This window comes from Scyliorhinus torazame, chromosome 14, assembly GCF_047496885.1.
Source record: "Scyliorhinus torazame isolate Kashiwa2021f chromosome 14, sScyTor2.1, whole genome shotgun sequence".
Lineage (NCBI taxonomy): Eukaryota > Metazoa > Chordata > Chondrichthyes > Carcharhiniformes > Scyliorhinidae > Scyliorhinus > Scyliorhinus torazame.
Genome location: NC_092720.1, coordinates 61,628,147 through 61,646,891, shown reverse-complemented (window position 1 = coordinate 61,646,891; position 18,745 = coordinate 61,628,147). Strand labels below are relative to the sequence as shown.

Sequence of the window (18,745 nt, the reverse complement as noted above, 5' to 3'; positions counted from 1 at the left end):
GAAGTTGGTGAGGGTCGTATCTGACATGCCAAATTTCCTTAGTCTTCTGAGAAAGTAGAGTCGTTGGTGGGCTTTCTTAACTATAGTGTCGGCATGGGGGGACCAGGACAGGCTATTGGAAGAGTGAGTAAGCCGGGTGGGAGGGGTCTTTGCTTGTGCTGCGCGCTTTCCCCAGGCAGCGGGAGGTGTAGATGGAGTCAATAGATGGAAGGCAGGTTTGTTTGATGGACTGGGCTGTGTCACGACTGGCGTTTCTTGCGGTCTTGGGCCGAGCAGTTGCCATACCAGGCTGTGATGCAGCCAGATAGGATGCTTTCTATGGTGCATCTGTAAAAGTTGGTCAGAGTTAATGTGGATATGCCGAATTTCCTTAGTTTCCTGAGGAAGTATAGGTGCTGTTGTGCTTTCTTGATGGTAACATTGATGTGGGCTTTATATGGCTCTCAGCCACTTCAAAGTAGCCACTTAGTGCATGGAGCAGTTGTAAGATGCACATTGAACCTATCTCACCACAACAGCTTTGGTGGGAAATTGGGGGCTTAAATAAAAAGATCACAACACTACCAATATCGCTTCTAATGTTTCTTTCTTGTGCACAAGTTGTTTGTTACACCACATAGTACATTCAAGATAACCATGTGGCCCAACACATGTACAACTTTGACTGAGAGGGAACACTGATCACCACCTACAAATATGTATGGTTTCATACGTATTTTTAAAAAAGTGAGATGGGAAATGCTTTGCATAAAATCTTTGAATTTTCATTTTCTTTTCATTAAATACATTCGGGTGTCCAAACAATGATGACAAATATTTCACAAAAACAAATTTGCATTTATACAATTGAATTTATTATGGCAACAGCAGATTCAATTGCTGAGCTAACCAAATCCCAGAGGGAACATTGGCTTTCCACGCCACACCCTTTTCAAAAAATTCTAAGAACAAGAAAAGTACTGATCTCAGCAGAAAAAAGTCAAATAATACTTTTGGGATTTAAAATAGTGGGAAAGGGGGACTGTGTATGTAGACCATGCTGGCTGGGTTTGGTTGTTGGTTGTGTGGGTGTTATTTGTTCTGTTGTTTTTTTCCTCTTGAAAATTGTTGTTAAAATTATATATACCTTAATAAAAAAATTTTTTAAAAAAAGGGTTAATTGAATGCAATTTTATATGGCCCATCTATTATTATTGTTGGTGGATGGGCCAATTAGCCAGGTAACCTTTACATGTTAGCTGCAAACTTTATCCAGGGCAGGATGAACTGTCAAGATTGTAATAAAATTAATAAATATTTTTGGTGATTGAAAACCCACCACCACCCTTTGATGGCAACCAGATCCCCAAAGTGTAAGATGTGCAGTCCAAAGATGTGCAGGTTAGGTGGATTGGCCATGAGAAATTGCCCTTTGTGACCAAAATTGCCCTTAGTGTTGGGTGGGGTTACTGGGTTATGGGGATTGGGTGGAGGTATTGACCTTGGGTAGGGTGCTCTTTCCAAGAGCCGGTGCAGACTCGCTGGGCCGAATGGCCTCCTTCTGTTCTGTAGATTCTATGATAATCTATGATAAACAAACCCCATCTCTTGTGGAACCCCTCTGAAGAGTAAATTTCACCGTTTCCAGGTACATGAACTCCATTAGATCCCCCAGCCGTATCAAGGCACAGTGGGGGGGGGGGAAAGAGAAGCTGACCTTCACCCCAACAGGATCTGCCTGTGAGCGATGAACAAAGCGAAGGCTAAGGCATCTGCCCCCCGCATATGTCTGCAACTCCGGCAGGCCTGAAATCCCGAATATGACCTCCAGGGGCCAGTCTCCAAATACATGTGCAGGACCTCTGGCATGTTGCTGAAATACGACCCCCACAATTTCTCCAACTACAGGCAGGACCAGAACATATGATTAGGTGGGCCCCTCACGCACCTATCCTCCAACCTTTCAAACAGCCAGCTCATCCTCGTCTTCATTAAGTATGCCCTGTGTACCACTTTCAATTGAATCAACCCCAGCCTTGCGCCATAATTCCTCCTCCAACGCCATTCCCAGCCCCTCCTCCCACTTGGCCGTAATTCCCTTCCATGAGCATCTTGTCTTCCTGCATGATCCTCACGTAAATTGCCAAAATGACCCCACCCTCCAGCCCCACCGTCAGCAACTCCTCCAACAACAAAGAGGACGGTGCCACCGGGTAGCTCGGGAAGACCTTTCTCGTGAAGTTCCGCACCGGTGTGTATCTAAAGCCCTCCTCCCATCCCCGGAACCTCGCATCCATCTTCCCGGCTCAAACCCATGGTTCCCTATTATCGGTCTCGCTCTCGAGCCTGCCCTCAATTTAAAGTGCTGCCGGAATACCTCCCTGGGATTAGCACCTTTGCCAGTTCTCGCAACCCCAACCCCTTACAGGAACCTACCTCCATCCGCACCCAGTTTCCCTACACCAGCCCTGCACCTTCTCCGCATTCACCGTCCAGTAATAGTATACAAGTTCGGAAGGGCCGCCTTCCCGATTGCCGTCCCCTTTGGAGCATCGCTTTCCTTATCCTGGTCACATTCCCTGTCCCACAAATTACGAGAACAGCCTGTCCACCCCCTTAAAAATGACTATGGTAAAAAGACCAGCAGACACTGAAACAGAAACAAAAACCGTGGAAGAATGTTTATCTTCACTGCCTGCACCCGTCTTGTCAACAAGGGGACAACAATCCCACCGCAACAAGTCCTCCTTCACTCTCCCCACCAAGCTCGTGAAATTGAGCTCACGAAGCCAGGCCCAGTCCTGCGCCACATGCATCCCTAAAATGAACTGTTGCTACCCACTCCTCGAGAAGACACCATAAAATATTTGTTTTCCCTAGATTTAATTTGCACCCGAGAACGCCCCAAATTTCCTTAGCAACCCCATTATATCCCTCACCAATGAGCTCGGGTCGGAGATGTACAACAGCAGATCATCTATGTACAGAGACAACCTGCTCCATGTCCCTCGTCACTACCCCCTTCCATACGTCCAAACCCCTCAGCGTAATGGCCAAGGGCTCAATCACCAGCATGGACAGGAGGGACTTTCCACTACTCCAGGGAATGAGGCATCCCTGCCTCATTCCCTGGAGTAGTGGAAAGTACCCCAAATTCATATCGTTCATCCGTACACATGCTGTCGGATCCTTGATTATCAATTTCACCATGGCACAAACTTACGCCCAATCCCGAATTTCTCCAGCACCGTAAACAGATAGTTCCGCTCCACCCTGTCAAACGCCTTCTCTGCATCTAATATCACCACCACCTCCTTTCCTTCTGCCGGAGAAAGCACCACATTCAACAGCCGCCACACATTTGATGACAGCTGCCTGCCCTTAACAAACCCCGTCTGATCCCCCCCGCCCCCCCCCCACCACCTTCTGGAAACACTCTTCCAACGTCAGCATCAGTGCCATCGTAAATATCTTAGCATCCATGTTCATTATAGAAATGGGCCTGTACGACCCACATTCCACCGGATGCTTCTCGTAAGTAATAGTGAGATGGATGCCTGCCCCATCATCTCCGATAAGACTCTCCTCACCATCGCATCCTCAAACATTTCAACCATCTGCGGTGTCAACTTATCCTTGAATTTGTTTTGTAAAATTCCACCAGGATCCCATCTGGCCCCTGCGCCTAACCCAACCGCATCTTCCCTATCGCTGCCTCCTCTCCCTCCCTCCCCCCCCCCCCCCCCCCCCCCCCACCACCAACCTCCGGGCACTCCAATTGCTCCAGAAATTCCCTCATATCTGCTATATCCTTCAACGGCTCCGACTTATACAAGTCCCTATGAAAGTCTTCAAAAGCCTTATTCACCTGCTCTGGTGCCACTACCAACCCGCACGACCCATCTCTAATCCGCACAATCTGCCTCGCTGCCGTCTGGTGAAGGAGCTGACCCGCCAGCAATCGACTCCCTTCGCTTGCCTCAGCTGCCGACCGCCCTCCCCGTGGATAGAAGATCAAACATAGTCTGCAACTCCTTCTTCCTCACCAAAGGTCCCGGCTCCAGGTCCTCCGCACATGTCCCATCTACCTCCAAAATCTCCTCTATCAACCGCTGCCGCTCCTCCCTCGTCTCCCTATCCACCTTTGCCTTGAGCCATAGAATTTCTACAGTACAGGCCATTCGGCCCATCAAGTCTGCTCCGATCTTTCAAATGAGCACTCCACCCATATGCACCTGCCCCAACCCTGCAACCCCATAACCTAGCCTGCACATCTGGACACTAACGGCCAATTTATCGTGATCAATCTGTCTACACAGTCACCTGAGGCTGGAATTGAATCCTGGCGCTGTGAGGCAGCAGTGCTAACCATTGTGCCACCCAACAGATCACATTTGTATTGCCTCTCCTCATTCTCCATGTTTAAATCAGACATCTGTGTATTCAATCTGAACTGTTTCACAGATTGTGCTGTGTCCATAACTGAAATAACCTGACAACAGTGGGATTCAAACCCACATCCCCGGAGAGACTGGAGCTGAAAACCAGTGACTTAGACTGCTCAGCCACGGTACCCTGGAATTAAATGACCTCACAAACGCCTTCACCGCCTCCCAGACCACTGACAGCGAATCCTCCCCATTCTGGTTAAACCCCACATACTCAATTACCTTCCCTATTTTAGTGCATAAATTCAGGTCTGTCACCAAACCAAAATCTAGCCACCATCCGGGCTGGCCCTTTCTCCAAAACCACATCCAGCCGTGCGGAGCATGGTCCAATATCACGATCGCTGAATTCTCTGCCTCCCTCACCCTAGCGAGCAGCGCCCTCCCCACCACAGAAAAGCCGATCCTTGAGTACACCTTATGCAACGGCGAAAAAAAAGAGTACTCCTTATCTTGTTTATGTAAAAACCTCCACGGGTCCACCTCTCCCATCTCCTTCATAATTCCGGCCAACCCACCTTCCCTCCCTCCCCCGAAGCGGCCAGTGAGCCTGGCCGGGACCTATCCATGTTCGACCCAAAATTGCATTCCAGCAACCTTCCCAACATGAGTATCCAAATCTGGAATGGCAGCTAACATTTTGTTAAACCAGCGTCGTCCCAGTTTGGGGCATACGCGCTAACCAGCACCATAAGCCTCCCTTCCAACGCACCCGTTACTATCATGTAGCTGCCCCCCTGGTCCACCACCATCTTCTGCATTTGGAACCTCAGTCGTTTGCCACCAGTATCACCACCCCGGGGCCCTGCTGTCGAAGCTTGAATGAAACACCTGGCTCACCCAGCCCTTCCTCAGGCTCATCTGGTCCTTCACCCTCAGATGTGTTTCTTGCAACAGCACCACCTGCAACAGCTGCTGTCACTTTAATAAAGTATACCACAAGATCTCGCAAACCATCTTTCACTCCGCTGTGTAAATCGAAGAACATCAGAAACAATATTGCTTTTTGCAGTCCAAGGCTTTTCTGGCTTGACTGGATGGCTGATTCAAACTCCACCTTCTCCCAGCTCAGAGCTGTTTCTAGTAGGCCTTCCTCACACAGCCAACCCCAAATCAATTCAACATCTCTCCTTAAATATTCTTTTTTGCTTTTGTCTATGATTCCATTTTCCTCAGCACAACGGAGCTGAGCTCCACTTTTCCAAAATATCACAATCTTTCATGTATTCTCATGGCCCCACTATTGGGTGAAACAAAATGTAATAACCTTTCCTTGTTTACTTATGAACGCATTGCAAATTGTAAGAGTTGCTTATTCTCTTTGAAATTTAACTGAAAAAAAAAAAAGGTCCTTATGCAACTCTGGATACAAATTTCTAAATCTAGCCTATTTACTTATAAAACCACTTGACCATAGTTTTATAACAAATCCATGCATTTTGAACTTATTCATGTCTCCATTCTTCCAGACATCTCCCGGCAGCGCTGCCTTTCGGGTGCACAATGGCCGGTAGATCGTGTCCTTAGTCTCCTTAACTAGTAAAGAATAAATCGCTTTTGGAGTGCAACCAAGGTTTATTAGACCGATTCTTGGTGTGAGGTGAATGTCCTATGAGGAGGGATTTTGTAGACTAAGCCTATGTTCCTAGAATTTAGAAGAATTAGAGGCGATCTCATTGAACATAAAATTCTGAAAAGACTTAAACAGAGTAAACGCTTAGAGGATATTTCCTCTGGTTGTGGAGTATAGAACTAGAGGTCAGAGTCTCAAAATAAGGATTACTGTTTCATTCTCTTAGAACTGAAATTCACTCCGAGGGTTGTGACTCTTTGGAAAACAGAGCCGTGGATATCCAGTTGTTGAGTAAATTCAAGACAGATTTTTGGATACTAAGGGAAGGAATGGATGTGGGAAGGTAGATTTGAGGTCAAAGATCAGCCATGATAGTTTTGAATGATGGAGTACACATGAAAGGTCGCTCCTAGTTGTTACTTGGGGTCTCAGTTTTGTGTCTCATCTGAAAGTGAGCAGCACCAGAAGTGCAACATTTGCTCAACACCATACTGAGGTATCAACCTAGATTCTGAGCTCATATTTTTACATTGGGACTTGAATCCACAACCTTTCAACTCAATGGTAGTATATTCACCTCTGAGATAAAGCTGACACTAATACCAAATCATGTTTTTCTCTGGATGTTTCTAAAATATCTTGAAAACATAAACAGTTATTAATCAGAAAGTTGTAATTAATGAATATTTGGAAGCAGGCTTCATTTTATTGTTTGTTCCAGAATACATTACAACAGATAGCTCTCATTACTCATGCATAGTGCTTGTCAAGACAGGTGTTCAACATCAAACAATACTTGAGTTCAACATCACTTCATGACTACCGCTCTTCTAGTTTCAAATATTATTGTCCTTTTCTGACTTGTTTCTAACAATATTATGATGCACAATGAAACTAATAGAAATTTATGCAACAGATTGCATTTTTGAAGTTCCCTGCCACATGACGCAATTTCAATTCAAATAAAACTTGTTACAACTGTTCTGTGCAGTTAAATCAAAACTTAAAATTACCATTAAAATGTTATTTAATTTTCAAACAATTTTTTGTCCATTAAAAAAACTTTCCAGTTAGCAGAAACTATTTGGTTTCAGCAGCATTTCTCATTGTTCCGATGTCCTTTCCAGGGGTTTCAGTTGGCTTCTTGAGAATGGCACTGTACTTGAGGGCTGCGTTGTCTGACTTTAAAACAATCTCCACCAGTTCAAAAATAGCGATTACCTAAATGACAAAGTTCATTGTCAAGTCAATAAGGGTTGCTAAGTAAATAAAGTGTAGATTCCATGATAAATACATTTCTTTTGAATTGGAGAACACTTGTATACTATTTCACAAGTGGTAATTATCTTATGCAATAAATGTAAATGTGTGAACCTTGAACAAGACTTTCAACGGTTCATGAAGTACACACATTTTTGCTTGGTGAACTCAAGATCTTAAATTAACTACCAATAGAGATTAGCATTTTTTGTTCAACGTAAACAATTTAAAGTAACACCACTATTCAGGAAAGGAGGGAGAGAGAAACGAGGAACTAAACGCCAGTTAGCCTGCCATGTGTTGTTAGGACAATGCTGGAATCGATTGTTAAGGAAGTTTTAAAAGTATTCTAGAATGAAGTCAAAGTGGTTTTAGGAAACTGTGCTTGACAAATTTGAGAGTTTTCTTTCAGCATGCAATGAATAGGTTAGATAAAGGGATGTTATAATAAACTTGGATTTCCAAAAGACATTTAATAAGGTGCCACACAAAAGGCTGAAAAGCACAAAAGATGCCACTTCCTCACCATAGTCTTGCAAATTTTTCCACTTGCATACAAATTAGGAGTAGACCACCTGGCCACTTGAGCCTGCTCTGCCATTCAATAAGATCATGGTTGATCTAATTGTAATCTCAACCCCACATTCCTATTTGCCTTTAATAATCTTTCACCCCTTGCTAATCAAGAATCTATCTCTCGGCCTTAATATATTCAAAGATTATGTTTCCACAGTCTTTTGAGGAAGAGAGTTCCAGAGACTCTCAACCCTCAGAGGAAAAATTTCTCTTCATCTACGTCTAATACGATTGACCCCTTATTTTTAAACAGTGAACCCTACTTCTAGATTCTTTGACAAGAGGAAACATCCACTCCATATCCACCCTGGCAATACCCCTCAGGATATTAAAAGGTTTTGATCAAGTCGCCTCTTAATCTTCCCAACTCTAGTGGATACAAACTTGATCTCTCCAACCTTTCCTCACAAGACAGCCTGACCTTTCTTGGTATTAGTCCAGTAAACCTTCTCTGAACTGTTTCTATCGCTTTTACATCTTGCCTTGGATAAGGAGACCAGTACTGTACACAATACCCCAGGTGTGGCCTTATCTTTTTTTATTTTATTTTTTTTTTTTATTTTTTTTATGCAAAATAAAAATTTCATTGTGTATTAAAATCACTTGGGAGAAAATCTTTACAATTATATACAGATATGTAAAACTTAAACCAAAATAACTACAATGTCAACTTCCACAGTGACAGGTTTATAAATTGACAGCATCACCTGGTAGCAATAGGTGTGGCCTTATCAATGCCCTGTATAACTGAAGCATGAGCTCCCTACTTTTGTAATCAATGCTTCTCACAATAAATGAGAACGCTCTATTAGCTTTTCTAATTACTTGTTGTGCCCGTATACTACCCTTTTGTGATTCATGCACTTCAGATAATTATCCAATTTGCTTTTAAAGGTCTTAATTGAAACTGCCTCCATTACACTCCAATGGAGAGCATTCCAGATATTACCCTACGTTGAGTAAAAACACTTTTCCTCATGTCACCGATTACTGTAAGCCTACTTGCGACATTAATAAAGATTATTATTACAAGCTATATGAATAACTTAGACAAAGAAAGCTAGTGTAAAATAATGACGTTTGCTGATGATATTAATTAGGGGACAGGTATGCTGTGAGGAGGTCACAAAGAAGCAGCCAAAAAGTATAGGCTCATTAAGTGAATGGGCAATGTGGGAAAATATAAGGTGCGGGATTCTCCCATTCGGCAGCAGAGTGTCGACGCCGTCGGAAACGCCGTTGCGTTTCACAACGGCGTGAACGGGCCGCTGGGAGTACTGATTCTGGCCCTTACAGGGGGCCAACATGGCGCTGGAGCGGTTCATGCCGCTCCAGCTTCCCATCCCGGCGCGAACTGTACGCCGTGGGATCCGCGCATGCGCAGTGGTGCCGACGTAAACGAGGACATGCGCAGTGGCACCGGCGCCAACACGCGAATGCACAGTGGCCTCCCTCAACATGCCGGCCCCGACGCAACATGGCGCAGGAGTTCAGGGGCAGGCACGTAAAAAAATAGACCCGGGGAACGAGAGGCCGGCCGGCCGATTGGTGGGCCCCAATCATGGGCCAGACCCCATTGGAGCACCCCCCCCCCCTCCCCCACCACCACCCCACATGCCGCCCCCCGAACCTGCGCACAGAGTTCCCGCCGGCTGCAACCAGGTGTGGACGGCACCGGCGGGACTTAGCCTTTTTAGAGCGGCCCGGCCGCGTACAGCGGCCTGCGACGCACCAAACGCGCCGGCGTCGGGGTGGCGTGGCCCGGTTGCAGGGATTCTCCGGCCCGGCCCCGGGCTGGGAGAACCCCACCCAAGGTTATTCACTTTGTTAATTGGAACAAAAAAGTAGAATGTCTAAATGTTGATGTTCAGAGAAACCTGGGTGGGCTGTACATGGAACAGAAAGTCAACATACAGATATGGCAAGCAATTAAAAAGGCAAATGGCAAGGTGCCTTTTATTGTAACCGAAGTCCAAGAATAAGGAAATCTTGCTACAATTGTACAGGGTTTTGACAAGACCCACATTTGTGTGGCATTTTGGTGTACATCTTTAAAGAAGGATGTGTTGGAGGCAATGTATAGTCCAACAGATTGATTCTTTGGATGAGAGGGCTGTCTTTCAATACGAAGTTTAGTTAATTGGGCCTATAAGTTCTGGAGGTTAGAAGAATGAGGCTTTTTCCCCTGGCTAGGAAATCTAGAACAAAGAAGCAGTCTAGGAAAAAGGGGTCGATCATTTATGACTGGGATGCGGAGCAACTTCTTCAATCTAAATTCTTCAATTAAAATTGTGAATTTTAGGGATTCCCTAACCCAGAGGGTTATGGGTGCTCCATCTTTAATTTTATTTAAGGCTAAGATATAGCTGTTTGGTCTCCAAAGAAATAAAGGGATATGGGGAGCGGGTGGGAAAAGGGAGTAGAGGCAGAAGATGAATCAAAATCATATCTGAATGACAGCGTAGACTTGAGGAGCCATATGGTCTATTCCTGCCCCTATTTTCTATGTTCTTATTTCCACCATAATCAACAAAATTATTGAGAGAATGCAATTATGAGACAAATTAATCTATTTTAATACTAAGTGTGGTGGCGAGTGTCTCCAGCAGCACCTGTCTCACTGGCCAGAATGGTGGGTTCCCACGCCAGATTCAGCGCTTGGAACCTTATAAATTATATACAGGTCAGATCCCCTCCAAATCTCCGAGCCAGCCAGCTGACTGCTCAATAGTCTGCCCGCCCTCAGCTGATGGGCTCGAAGGTCCCAGTGCTATATTTAAATTCAAGTACAGCACCATTACACCGCTCTCTCCAGCCCATCTGTCTTCACCAGACCTTGCAGGATGTCAGCAACCCAGAGGGAAAAGGATAGCAGCTTTAAGAAGAAGTATGTTCCTTGATTGAACCACCTGCCCTCCCGAGCCCACCAGTACTCCAGGTGCAGTACTTTTTTTGTAACAAACATTTTATTAAGGCATTTATGGTTTTATAACAAAAGATACAAATACAAATGTAAACATAATTTAGTTCTCCAGGTGCAGTACTGACACAGAAGGACTCATGGTCCAGCAGCATGCTACTCTCAATGAAGACCAGCTCATTCCACATTGCTGGAGGTGCTGACGACAGGGGGACTGGAGAAGGGGGTAGTGTCAGCGGTTTACGGAGCTATTTTGGAGGAGGAGAAGGCAACACTGGAAGGGATCAAAGCAAAGTGGAAGAGTTGGGAGAGGATATGGAGGAGGGGTTCTGGTGTGAGGTGCTCCGGAGAGTGAATGCCTCCACCTCGTGCGCGAGGATGGGGCTGATACAGCTGAAGGTGGTATACAGAACACACCTCAAGAGGGCGAGGATGAGCCGATTCTTTGAAGGAGTAGAAGATGTGTGTGAACGTTGCGGGGGGTGACCCCGCTAATCACGTTCATATGTTTTGGTCCTGTCCAAAGCTAGAGGATGGTTTTTAGGGTAATTTCTAAAGTGGTGCACGTGAAATTGGACCCGTGCCCCCGGGTGGCCATATTCGGGGTGTCGGACCAGCCAGGGTTGGAAACAGGTGCGGAGGCAGATATCGTAGCCTTTGTCTCGTTGATCGCCCGAAGGCGGATCCTGATGGGACGGAGGGCAGCCTCTCCACCCTGTGCCCTGGCGTGGCGGGGGGACCTGTTGGAATTCTTGACTCTTGAGAAGGTTAAGTTTGAACTGGGGGGGAAGGATGGAGGGGTTCTACAATTCACGGGCATTATTCATTATGCACTTTCAAGAACTGGATAACATCGAACATTAGTTGGGGGGGGGTGGGAGGGTTGGGGGGAGGGGGGGCGGTGTGTGTTGATGGTGACTATGGGTGATTACTGATTCCTTTTTGTTATTTGTTTATGTGAACATGCGGGCTACTGTTTGGGGTTTGGTGGGAGGATATGGGGATTGACATATTTGTTACTGATTATTGTTTATTGTTGGTGGGTATAAATTTGGGAGAAAATGTGAAAAAGGAGGAGAATAAATAAATATTTAAAAAAAAAATGAAGACTGATGTGTTGGGTGCTCTGGATCCGGGGAACACATACAGGCCTCCAACACTTAAAATAGTGTTTAGTCATAAACTGTTGAACATTCTTTCACTGTGGGTTAACACGATATTAGATTGAACTAAAGACCCATGCCTTGTCCTAACCAGTCTATGCACTCAGCACATGGTGAAGATCTGTGCTGCAGGCTGTGAGCTCTGTCCTACTAGGATGCTGCAGCTCGAATGAGCGGGAACTCTGATGCCCCCTGTCTTTATAGTGTGTGTGCTCTAACTGGTGATTGGCTGTGGTGTTGTGTGTGTTGATTGGTCCCGCTGTGTGTCCATCAGTGTGTGTGTATCTGCACCATGATATACTGGTGTATATTATGACAAAGACCAGCTCAGCATGAACATGGAAGCAGAAATCGGTCTGCCTCAGCAGAATGGTGAAGAGTGCATCAGGTACAACGCAGCACTCACCTTGAAGTCTCTGGTGAACTAAGGACCGTCGTGAGCATGTCACTCTTTAATAATAATAATCTTTATTATCACAAGTAGGCTTACATTAACACTGCAATGAAGTTACTGTGGGCAATAGGGTTTGACGCCAATATGATTTCCTGCTGACATGACACAAAATTGGAAGGCCCGACAGGAAACTAGCAGGCAGTTGTTTTAATTGAGCACTCATGAGATGCAAATGGGTTGGTGACGCCTACTAGTGGATGACCAACCCGCCATTGGGAGAATTGCAACATAATTTTATGCTGGCAATTTTCCGACTTTTGTGGCTCCTGCCAGATTCAACACACCTGCCCACCACCAAACCCACTGCAAGTGGGTTAGGAGAATGCCACCTCATGTCCTACAATGCTACTTTAAAAAGTAATAAAATGGAAAGTAAATTTGCAGGCTCAGTGGAAAAATAATTTCAATACTTCAACACATAGTTATTGCTCAGTCACAAGCCATAAATAAATACCTGACAAATTGGTTTTTGGTCCAATGTCTCTGGTTCCCACATCAATCTTAGTTCAGGGTTCTTTCCTACTTTGCGAAACGTAAATCCTTGGAGAGGAAGGCCCTACAGCAAAGACAAAGGAGGGGGTGGATATTTAACTTGAACTGAATGGAAGAAACATTTTGGCAGCTTGAATAAAGTGAAGTGATTAATGTTTATGCAAAATGTTTCCACACTTTTCAGAGTTGAATGTCAGATTTGCAATTCATATGGTGAAATTTTTTTCCCATGCACATTTAACCTTTCCACAGGTTGGACTTAAGTTGCTTAAATCACTTGTATGATCTTTTGGATGGACAACGGCCCTGTGAGGTTCCAAAATGGAAAATGTTATTCTTAATGCTCTTAAATTACCATTGCAATATGTATCCAGCATTCGACCAACAGAAGTTGATTTAAATTATTTGAAAATCTGCAAAGCTGACTGAGCAGAGAAACAGAGTTAAAATAATAATTTTATTCTCCAAGTAAAAAAATAGTAACAATTCGGAGCAATAAAAGATTTACAGAAAATATTAGTAAGTGTGCAGAGTGAAACCATTGCACTTCGATATTAGGGGACGCACCTAACCTTCCAGATATCGCATGAATTGAAAATATTAATACAACTGCAATTAAAGTTGTCAATATGTGTCATGACAGGAAGCAATCATTCCCATCAGTTCAAATCAGCCTCACAAAGGTTTTTATTGTTACAATTAGAAAAATCATATCATTTCCTCTTAATTGACATCTCACAAGGCATTAACTAGATTATATTTGGATTGACTCTACCTGATGTTAAAACACTGGTACACACCTACATATAGCACAGACATTCTCGTGCAGTGTTCTATGAAGGATGCTTAAAATAATCTCGAAATATATACTAATGGATTAAAGATTATTACGGTAAAATTTATTTAACATACTATCCTGATGCTGACTTTAACAAAAGTAAAATAGCAAAAGGGATTACTGATATTTGGATTTATGCTACAATAATTTGATTTATTGCATTTAATGCAATAATTATTTTAGGTTTCTTAAAATTCTTACCAGTACTGAAAAAAAATCAAAGCTTTCTCAGAAAAATTTACAATTGCTTAACGATCACAAAATGCAACCCACACAATTACATATACAGCTGCAATATTGACTTTCCAACAATGTCCTCACAAATTGCCTTCATCTTCAATTCTTAAAAAAAAACTTAGTTCATTAAATTATACTTAAGTTAATAAAATAGCTTGCTACAGCAGTTTCACCCACAGGTCTTTGGTTGACACTTTGGATTCTCGTAACAGGATGCTGAGATGACAGATCTGAAAATCTATGAAAAATGAGTCTTTGCTAGCACGATAGTTGAGGCAGCTATCAGCACCATGATAGTATTAAAGTGTCTTTTTCAGGAAACAGCTGGAATCAGCAGAATGCTTCAGAAACTAATATGCATCAGAAAGTTTATCACTTGCCACCTGCTAGTATGGTGCCAACTGGTTGAGTTGGCAGATGTTGCAGCAGTAGGATGCGTTAATTTGTGAAATTACACCAACTGTTTTTACAAAATTCACCATAAATAACAAGCATCTACATACCTAATACATGACGTTGTTACTTTCTACACATTCATGTCGCATATATTTAGTGATTCTTAAAATTAAAAAAAAAGTCAAGAGGCCCCAGTGTTGTGGCAGTTTCACCAGCAGTTATTCAACTTAGAGTTGAGTTTCAGTTTAAACCTTTATTGCAAGCTATATCAGGGGAGCTAAGCTACCACTAGATTGGCTGGTCAGCTCCCTGAGCACAGAAAATACAGGTCAATTATATTTTTCTCTGCAATCTCAAGTAATTAACATATACGAATCAAAAGAATACGGTCCAAACTACTTCAAAGTTTAGTTTTGTAGGCACATTTGTAAATAATAATTCAAAAGAATTGTTCAAAAATGAGCTATGTCCACTCACAATTAATAACTAGAATTACATAATGCAATATATATATATAAATATAGTTTTCCAATCATAATCAAAGCACGCACATAGTATTATAATATCACGAGTCACGAGATATTTAGCTACAAGCTTTCAGACAGTTATTAAATTAAGTATACGCCTGAACTCTAACCCCCAGACTCCCTTCCATTGTCATGTTTTATATGATGATGTAGAATGAGGGGTCACAGGTATAGTTTGAGAGACGGTAGATTCAGAACTGAGATGAGGAGGAACTACTTCTTGCAGAGGGTGGTGAATTTGTGAAACTCGCTGCCCCAAAGTGCGGCGTAATCGGAGCATTTAAATGGTTTCAAGGAGGAGATAGATATATTTCTAATTAAAAAAACAGGTTAAAGAGATGTGGGGAACAGGTGGGGAGGTGGATTTGAGATCAGGAAAAGATCAGCCATGATCTGATTGAATGGTAGAGCAAGTTGGAAGGGCCTACTCCTGCTCCTAATTACTATGTGAGCGGCAGCTGCTTGGTACCAATTAGCTTTATGGGTACAGCCATCCTTGCTGAAAAAACAAGTCCTTGGGAGTTTTATCTGGTGCCACAGCAATGGCTTGTCTATAGAAAGCTGCGAGCCTCAGCAAGCAGGAACTCATGTCAACCCTCAGGTTTTATTTAAACCTAATATATAGGTCTTATACCCAAATCTACCTCTTCACCCAGTATAACTTGAATGCCATAAATGAGATGAACTCACTCCTCCCTACAGAATTGGGTCTCACACCACACTTTCAGTATAACTAAAGCTTTAATTTGTAAACAGTGAAATCTTAGCTTATTAAACTTTTAAAAACACTTTTAGAGTGTCCTATAAATTTTTTCCAATTAAGGGGCAATTTAGTGTGGCCAATCCACCTAACCTGCACATCTTTGGGTTGTGGGGGTGAAACCCATGCCGACACGGGGAGAATGTGCAAACTCCACACAGACAGAGCTTATTAAACTTTAATGGTTCCAAATTGTATTTTTTTCTTTCTCCCAAGGTCGTCAATATTTTAAACAAATTGTAAATTTTTACAACACCAATTTTGTAAGTTTAAGACCAGGGTAGGGTGAAAACAAATCTACTGACAAATCAGTTTTCTGAGTGGATTTCTGCAATAAAATTTTATTAAACACAAGCTGTTTACCGTACTAATTGTTCAGCTTCGGCACTTGTCAGTGATCTAAGGTGATCCCTTAGGACCTTTAAACAGCCATCACTGAATCACAATCATATGACAAGTCTCAGAACAGGCTATTCATAACAAAGAAGTCGTGCTTGGCAATTTATTTCAGCAACAGATTGTTGCTCCTGATTTTCCTAATGAGCTGTTAGATATGAAATATTTGATTTGGGTTTCACTAATGCACTATGTTGTGTATACACATGACTCCATCTGAGAGCAATCTGCGTCCTATTTACCAGCTTTGGAATTAATCAGTTACAATGGAAAGGTGACATTCTGACAATTGCAGTTATAAGTCGTTTCTTTTTCTGTTTGGTTGGAAAATTCTGTTGGTCTCTAAGAATTGCCTACATTGACAAAACAGATTTAAAAAATAATGTACTTAACAGTTCTATATCTGGAAACTGCTATAAAACAAACACCAGAATATAATCTAAGTGAATGACTAATTTGGAAAATATGTAACCTTTTAAATATTTTTAACAAACAATACTTACATTACAGTAGATTCGCTTCTGGATACCATATCGTACAACCAACACATCAAAGGATTGGTCCAAAACCCCCATCACCATAGCTTCGGATTCCAGAGGGCCACATTCCTAATAAAATACATTATTAAATGTCAAAACTATTGAATAAACTGCAAAATTTACACAATGAATCATCCTATTTCCCACAAGAAATCCATGGCATACACTGTAGTCAGGTGATTTAAAACTGAAGTAATTTTAAGCTAATTTGAAAATAATTATGATTTTAGTCAGCACTGCTTTAGTACATTGCTGCTTATGGATCAGAGCTATAAGGTATTTAATTACCCACTTCCAGTTCTATACTGTGTTGACAGTAATCATGAGAAACATAAGCAACAATACAAGAAAGGAAATGGCCCAGATTTCCATCACCATGGCAAAAATCCTGGAAATGGGTGAACTGATAAGTCTCACCCCAAACACACCCTTTCCCATTTTCGCAGTTGGCAGAACTGGAGTTGGGCCAAGGTTCATGCAGTGAAATTCGGGGAGTCAGCTGATCATTTAAATCACCAGCTGCCTCCACTTTCTTCTGATTTTTGCACCCATTTGCATGAATCTTTGAGTGCGCAGAGCAGACCAGGTGGGTGGGGATATAGTTTGGCCTAGGGTGCACAAAGAACCATTGCGGGTGGGTTGGAGTTATGAGTTGGCATGGGTTGGCATGAATGGGACATGAAGAGTGTGTAGTGGTTGAGAGGTGAGGGCTGGAGGGATTTAAAAAATATATATTTTATGTATTTGTTGAGACGCAGAACCAGAGCACAGTAACAGTCCTTGTGCCCAACCCAACAGTTGCTGCACTCATTCTGGGGTCACCTGCCAGACTCCTATTTCAGTCTGTACCCCCAACCAAAACTCTGACCTGAAGTCAGACATTTTTAAAGGTTGGGTTCACAAGCCTGAAGTCTCCCATCTCAAACCTGATCCAGGAATTAAAACCTGGGTCGATGTGTTTCATCAGTTGTATTTCTCCAACACCTTCAAACCCATGTTCACAATGGTGTTGGTCCAGGATCTTGTTGTGAAGTAGCCATAACCTGTTCCAACTAATCATTAGCAAGACTATTTTGTTGACTTGGAACTATATATTCCAACTTGCAAAACTCAGAAACATTGATCAACACCTTCAAAAATCTGATTAAACTTCAAAACAGCCCTGAATAAATACCTACGATGAAGAAGGCGATTGCTTTAAGAAGAATGAATGCTGAATTCCTCTTCATTCCAATAGATTTTAGAATTTTTACCAATTTCTGCAAACTAAAGTCACAAGCATCCTACAGAATATATCAAAGGTGTCAGGCTTATTCAGGAATCTTCGGAAAGCTACGTGTTGACAAGGGAACTTTTGACACTTTCATCGTGCCATATCGCTATTCAGATTCAAAATGTTGCCCCGAACAAATCTCAACTGAAATTGCTTTTTCCTAAATGTAGAATTAATAATTGTTGATTGCTCACTCTATCAATCACTTGTTCTAAATACCAATATTGTTTAAAAGCACATTGCTCTTCAGGATTGGACTTCATGACTAGGATTCTCCACTTTGCGGCAAAGTTCTGCAGGTTTGGGACTTCCATTCCTCAGAACTCATCCTAAACCCCAACCCATTCCATAAATTGCATGGTGGACTCCTGGTGGGAATATTTTAATCAAAAGGGAGTCTGCCATTGTGAAGAGCAGAACTGTGACAATGCTGCAGAAGACTGCGAGAGCCCTTAAGGGATAAAAGCACTCCAAATATCAGAACATATCTCTCACTGAAGGCCTTGACCAACATAGGAGTTTTTCGCAGCTTTGGACCCAACTGGAATGAGAAGAGGCATCCAGAAAGCCCTCTCTCTCTTTGGTGGCTACTGCTACTTCCAGCCTATTCCAACCTTCCCAAGCTGGCCAGGAAATAGCAGTAACAGGTGAATAAGGAGGAAGTGGGCAGCACGGTAGCATTGTGGATAGCACAATTGCTTCACAGCTCCAGGGTCCCAGGTTCGATTCCGGCTTGGGTCACTGTCTGTGCGGAGTCTGCACATCCTCCCCGTGTGTGCGTGGGTTTCCTCCGGGTGCTCCGGTTTCCTCCCACAGTCCAAAGATGTGCAGGTTAGGTGGATTGGTCATGACATAGTATCCAAAATTGTCCTTAGTGTTGGGTGGGGTTACTGGGTTATGGGGGTAGGGTGGAG

General features: G+C 43.0%; 1 protein-coding gene across 3 annotated transcripts in view; it reads right to left on the bottom strand.

Annotated features, from left to right (window-relative positions):
• Positions 1–6,670: 6,670 nt before the first annotated feature.
• The window catches only part of dis3l2 (DIS3 like 3'-5' exoribonuclease 2), a 426,581-nt gene continuing 414,506 nt past the window's right edge, over positions 6,671–18,745 (bottom strand). For all 3 annotated transcript variants that reach the window (XM_072474282.1, XM_072474283.1, XM_072474285.1), the window contains 3 exons: positions 16,523–16,627; positions 12,828–12,929; positions 6,671–7,221 (listed from right to left, as the gene is read on the bottom strand). In XM_072474282.1, coding sequence (XP_072330383.1) covers positions 7,081–7,221; positions 12,828–12,929; positions 16,523–16,627 — 348 coding nt within the window. In that variant the 3' untranslated portion in view covers positions 6,671–7,080. The remainder of the gene's footprint in view (positions 7,222–12,827; positions 12,930–16,522; positions 16,628–18,745) is intronic.